This window comes from Scatophagus argus, chromosome 21 (genome assembly GCF_020382885.2).
Source record: "Scatophagus argus isolate fScaArg1 chromosome 21, fScaArg1.pri, whole genome shotgun sequence".
Taxonomy (NCBI): Eukaryota; Metazoa; Chordata; class Actinopteri; family Scatophagidae; genus Scatophagus; species Scatophagus argus.
This window is the reverse complement of record NC_058513.1, coordinates 10,743,141-10,749,140: the sequence shown is the minus strand read 5'-3', so window position 1 is coordinate 10,749,140 and position 6,000 is coordinate 10,743,141. Positions and strand designations below refer to the sequence as shown.

Here is a 6,000-nt window from a genome sequence, read left to right as displayed (position 1 = left end):
CCTTCGTTCATGTCTCACTTTCTGCAGGAAAATCCCCGCCTGTCTTGACGATTTTTCAGCAACCGTCTGAGATGGACAAGAATCAACTGATGTCTGCCGGCTCAAACTCTACACAACGACTTGCTTTGCTTGCCCTATTTTGCTGGAACTAAAAAGGTACGGCTGGTAGTATTTTAGATGGGTTTTTTTTTGCCTCGTTGCCCACAAATCATTCATGCTTCAAGTATCACTAGCTGTCTGGTCGCCAGCAGACTAGTGACGTCTTATCTTAGTCATGCAGGTGTACAGTGCGGCCATTACAACCCGACACATCGTACTACTCCTCTGCTGATAAGCTCTTGACAGTGCAGTTGTTGCCAGAGCTTCTTCTATTACTCCAACCTCCTTAGACTAGTCTAGCTACATCGCACTACATTTTTGGTGATGTTAATTTAGCAAAGATGTTAAATACATTGCTGCAATGTATTAACCAAAGCTGAAAAATATTCCCCAGCAAATGCATTGTTTACTGAAAACTAGTGCCCAGTTGTCTTCAGCAGAAATGAATGGGCTCGGGGGTGCAGGGCAGGGTAAGTGTATTCCAGTGTTGGACAGTAGCGGCATTAGTTTAACTACATTTCTGACTAACGTGGTGGAAGACTCATTGTTTTCTGAAGGCTATAGCTGTTCAGTAGCTTAGCTCTTTCACTGATGGAATAATTGAGCAGTATCCACAAAAGTTTCGAATGTCCCCAGCTTTTCTAAAGCTCAAACACAGCAGAGCTTTCTAGGCAGAAATAAAAGGATCAATAACTGATGGCACCGCTATACGCATACACGCACGTAGCGAGCAGAAGAGCTTTTATAAAAAAGGAAGATCGCTCGCCTATCCTTGAGCTGATGCCACGACGTCTCTGCTGCATGGGGATTAGAGACACGCCATATTTGGTTTACTTGGAAATAGCGCAGAGGGTGAGGACAGAGACGAACTGATCCATTGGGAGTCGAGATCTTTATCTTTTCTTATTATGGTTTGAGTTGAGAAATAATTTTGAGTGAATTTACAGTTTGTCCTTCAAGTGCCCAAATCTTAGCAAACACAGGCGTTCACACACACGAAACATAGCTTTTTAACATGTTATTATTAGTTATTATTTGAAGGATTTTTTTTTTCTTTTTCCAAAATTGGTTTTGGAGCAGTGAGAGTGAAGCTTAATGAAAAGCTGAACTAAACAAATAGTTTTGATGTAGTAAACTACTTTTGTCATTTCTAGTACCTTTATCACTTCAAACATGTCATTTAAGATGGCATTAACAGAATCCATCGATTAGCAGAATGAGACAAAAACAGACTGGAAGGCGAGTCCTTCTCCTCACAGCATTCAGACAGCCTCTCAAAGCAGATTCAGACACAAAGCAGTAACAACTACTATGGATAGTGCAGAAACAAGACCATAGTGGGTGACAGAGAATATAGGATTTTAGTACTTGGTCAAAGTGACATCTTACTGACTGTATGTCAGTATTTGAGTGCTTTATTGCATTGAGAATTATGGCCAATAACCACTGTTGAATGGTTCACATTTTTCTAAATAAATGACAAAAATGTTGTTTTCTGCTGCTGTTACAAAAAAGCAACAAACCCTGACCCCATAAGGTACATACCAAACTGTAAATTTCTCAGAGATGTTGAAAGGTATGACAAGGAACAACACATAGCTGACTCTTGCCAGCTGCAGCAGCACCAATTCACATTATTTAAAAGCAGAGGGGTGAAATGCCCCTTCCATTATACAGCACTATACAATACATTTGACATCAGCAACCTGCCCTGCACCAAAGTTTAAGTTGCATCCCAGGAAGCCAGAGTCCTTAAAGTGGAGCTGGTTTACTGCACCAGCTTGTAGGGTCCTCAATCTGTGGCAGTATGATGGATTCACTGGCCAAATAGCCAATTAGGCACTTTGTAGTCTGACACTCTCACAACGGGACATTTAATAATAGAGGACACGGATGTGGGTGTGTGTGTGCGGGCACGCATATGAAGACAACCCAAGGCCTTTCGAGTGATGCTGATTAATGAGCCTGTATAAGGCAACTACACCCCAATCTTCTCTTCTCCTTTTTCCATTTCTTTCTTTCCTTGTCTTTCCCTCTATGTAGCTCATACCTTTCCTCTCTCACACACCTTCTCTCTCTCTCTCTCTCTCTTCACAATTCTCTCATTCAACATATAATGGAGTGTCAAGCAGAAAAATGTCCAAACTACTTTTAGCCTTTTTTCTGGCTTAAAGACCTTTGGGGCACAAAGATAATACACTAATTGTCAAGGGCCAGAGAGGAATTGACTAAGTATATGTGTGCATGTCTGTGAGTGTGTATAAGCGAAGACTCCTTTATAGAATTGTGTATGAACACACAGTACAACCGTTATAATGTAATAAGAGCCCCCTGAATACCTCTCACATCTCTCTGCCTTCTTCCACTCTCTCTAACATCCTCCCACTTGTTGTCTCCAGTCATATTGTGTGCGAGGGAGTGTGAGAGAGAAGGTCAGGGTATTCAAATCAGCATTTTCTCTCCTAAGAGGGACCTTAAACTTTACCTTTTGTTTTAATTGACATGGGGTGGGAGGGCAGGCAGTGGCAAGGAGGGGGAGGAGGAGACTAACTTGTGTTTATGTAAGAGTATTAGATGGATGATGAGATGCTGAGGAAGGGGAAAGAACAGAGGGAAAAACAGGGAAACTGATTCAAGCCAGAACAGTAGAGACGAAGGGAATAGGGGAGGGTATCCAGTGGCTTCATTTGACTTTCATGTGAAAGCGACTGAAGGTTTAGCTTTTAAAAAAAAGGATAGGAGAGAAGAACACAGGGAGAGAGAGAGAAAGAGAAACAGACTCTGCTGACCTGTGATCAATTAGGTAAGTAAGAAAGGGCACATGCTGCTTTATCTTTGCAAAATAGCCCTTGCGGCAGACTAAAAGTGTTTATTCAGACAGCATCCTGACTACACAAGTTAAATCTATAGATACAGTTTATGTGTGAAAACAAAACACATTGACAGTAGAATTTTGAGGTCGTTCAAGGGCCGCCGCAGCACTGAAATGCCATAACAATTAGAAAAACATGTAATTCTCATCTTCTCGTCTTTTTCAGTTGGAAAATAACTCTTACTACGATGTTTTTTTATTCATTTAAGAGAGTCAGATCATAAACTCTGACAGATACACAATACAGGTGTTGTGTCATTGTTTTTCAAAAAAGCTTCATTTACACACCCGCAACAATCAAGCTGCCATTTTGAATTCAATTACTTTGGAGGGTATTTCCTCAAGAGTGTGACGCTGGGTAGAAGCGCCCTGCGGCTAACCCTGGGGACAGAAGGCTAAAACAGGAAGAAGAAGATGCTTTTTCGGTGTAGCCTTGAAAAGTCAATCAGATAGTAGATCAGATCTATGATTCAAGATTTGCATGCTTTCACTTTCACACTGCTATGTCTTCTCCATCACATTTGACTCTAAACTAAAAATTAAAAGCCAGACCAGTCTCACTTGCACCAAAGATCAATTTTTTGCCAGGTAGTAATGAGTTAGGCTTTTTTTCAATGATCCATTTTCTTAAGTGCTTATTTTGTTCAGAGTTGCACAACTGGAGACTATTGAACCATTAGTTTCCACACAGATTTATTTAATTGTACATATTTGCTTAAAATTAACTGTTCCAAAAAGATTCTGATGATTATTATGATTACTGAATGAGAAGTATTTCCAATCCCTATGGCATCCCTCTTAATTCCACAGCTGTTGTTTGTGGCATTTCTCTGTGAAGGATTTAGTTTCCTTGTCGACAGCCATCAGTTTAATTCCACTGCGGCTGTGAAGCTAGACAAGCAGAGACAGCCAGTTCATATCTGTGTGGTTCAGCCCTTTTTCTTACCCCATCTGGGTGTCCGTCTGAAGCTGTGACCACAAGGGTGTAATAATCCAGAGATTCCCTGTCCAGAGGCTTGTCCAGAACCAAATACCCTGAACTGGAGAAAGAATACAGAAAGTGTTGTCAACCCTGTAGGCAGGAAGTAAGTGAAGAATGAAAAAATAAATCAGGACAGACAAAAAAAAAATGGTGTACAATAAAAACCTTAAGAGGGGCAAACACAGCATGACAGAATACTGTGGGATTGTATGTATACAATGAAGATTCATGATACTGCATGGACTATTATAGCATACTATGAGTCCTTAGTACGGTAGACTGTTCAGGTCTGCATAGGTTGTCCTAATGTATAATAGGCCTCATCAGTCCTCCTTTAGTTTGTAAGAAAGGCAAAGGCATCCATGAGATCATCCATAACTTATGATTCATTCTAAGTCACATCTATAATGTTTTATGACTGTTGGCACAGCGCATCAGAAAGCATTACATGTTTATGTTTGTGATGTGACTGTGATGTGACTGCATGTTTATGCAGTCGTGAAGAATTATGAACATGTTTTAACTCACTATGAATGCCCTCTTAACACAATCTAAATGTGGTCTTCATACACTTCAAACTTCAAAACAAAGCTTCTCTGAATCTGACTACTGATTTATTGAGTATAAAGTTGGAAATTCGCTAACAGAATTGAGTCTCAGAATCTATTTTTATACAATGTGAATTATTATCAAGTTACTCATCAAAACTAGCAGATATCTTTGAAGCTGGCCGTGATTTATTACACTTTTTATTTTCCAAGTAAAGATTTAATATATATAATATATATATTATATATATATAATAATTGAAGTGTTTTAAATTTAAGCTACTTTCATGAATTACAAACCATCTGAAATCCATGGTTTCCCCAATATCGACAGTGTGCTGGTATGTGTGTTGATGCACAAGTGAATCTGCGCGTGCGTGCACGTGTGCAGATGTTAAGCGATCTGCAGAGGACAGTTGTGAAGATGATATCTTTTAAACAAACGGTTCATGTTTATTTATGGATGAATCATAAAAGGCAACGCTCTGATGCTTATGCACATCTTGAGCCATCCACACACACACACACACACACACACACACACACACAATGTAAGTAGTCTCATTTTCCCCACAACTTTTTTCATCACATGCCTACTGCTCACAAGCCAAACATCGGCTGACGTGTGGAGGACCCACTGCTCTGGATGAACACAAGATAATTCAGATTTATTCAAAATCTAATGGTGATTACCCTCCTCAAAGCTCATCTCTTACATACTGTACTGGTGATTTCTGTGTGAGTCCCATCAGTGCCAGCCACCTTGCAAAATGGGCCAACATCGGGCCCATTTCGGTGAGCTCCCGATGCTCTTCTGGAGTGTTTAACTGAGCCAAATTCTCACAAAAACAATGAAAGATCACTCCACCCTGTGCCATATGAACTGTACAGCATGTTGCAGTTGTGCAGAAGAAAAAGGCTTGTTCTCACAATGCCTTAACGCGGAGAACACAGCTGAGGCAACAATTTGGGCACTTATTGTAAGATTTCACAATGTACGACAGAAGAGAACAGAACAGAACCCATCAAAAATTCCTTGAACGTAGAAATGAAAGCTCTTCAATTCATTTTAATCATTGTTGCTACTTTCTGTGCAGCAGGAATGTGTCACTTTCTTTCGTTCTGCTTTTAAATCCCCATTTGTCTGCCACTCTTGTTCATTGTTTCCTCCCTAGCTCTCTTTAACATTTGTTCCTTTTGCTCTGTGCCTGTATTGCTCTTTTATCTCTTTTTCCAACCCTCTGCTCCCTTTCCATCTCTCCTCTCCATCCGTATCATTCAGTGTCTGCTCTTGCAGTCTTTCACCATCCTTTTCTTTGTTTCTCTATCTCCTCCCTCAAGAAATGCAGATAGGATCTTCCCTCAGCATAAGAACTGCATCTTTAATGAGCAATAAATGAATAAATACAACAAAAGCCCTCAGAGTGTGGGAGAGAGTATGGGTGTGTTTATGCGAAGCCCTTGGCGGATCCTGGGCCTTGGAATGATATAATTTAGGC

The 6,000-nt window shown here is 40.4% G+C and overlaps 1 protein-coding gene across 8 annotated transcripts in view; it reads right to left on the bottom strand.

Annotated features, from left to right (window-relative positions):
- Nucleotides 1-6,000, bottom strand: part of LOC124052847 (protocadherin-15-like) — a 159,333-nt gene that overhangs the window by 70,885 nt on the left and 82,448 nt on the right. For all 8 annotated transcript variants that reach the window (XR_006842064.1, XR_006842065.1, XM_046377567.1 and 5 more), the window contains one exon: nt 3,918-4,011. Coding sequence is in view for 6 of the 8 variants with exons in the window: in XM_046377567.1 (XP_046233523.1) it covers nt 3,918-4,011 (94 nt within the window). In the remaining 2 variants the exon portion in view is untranslated. The remainder of the gene's footprint in view (nt 1-3,917; nt 4,012-6,000) is intronic.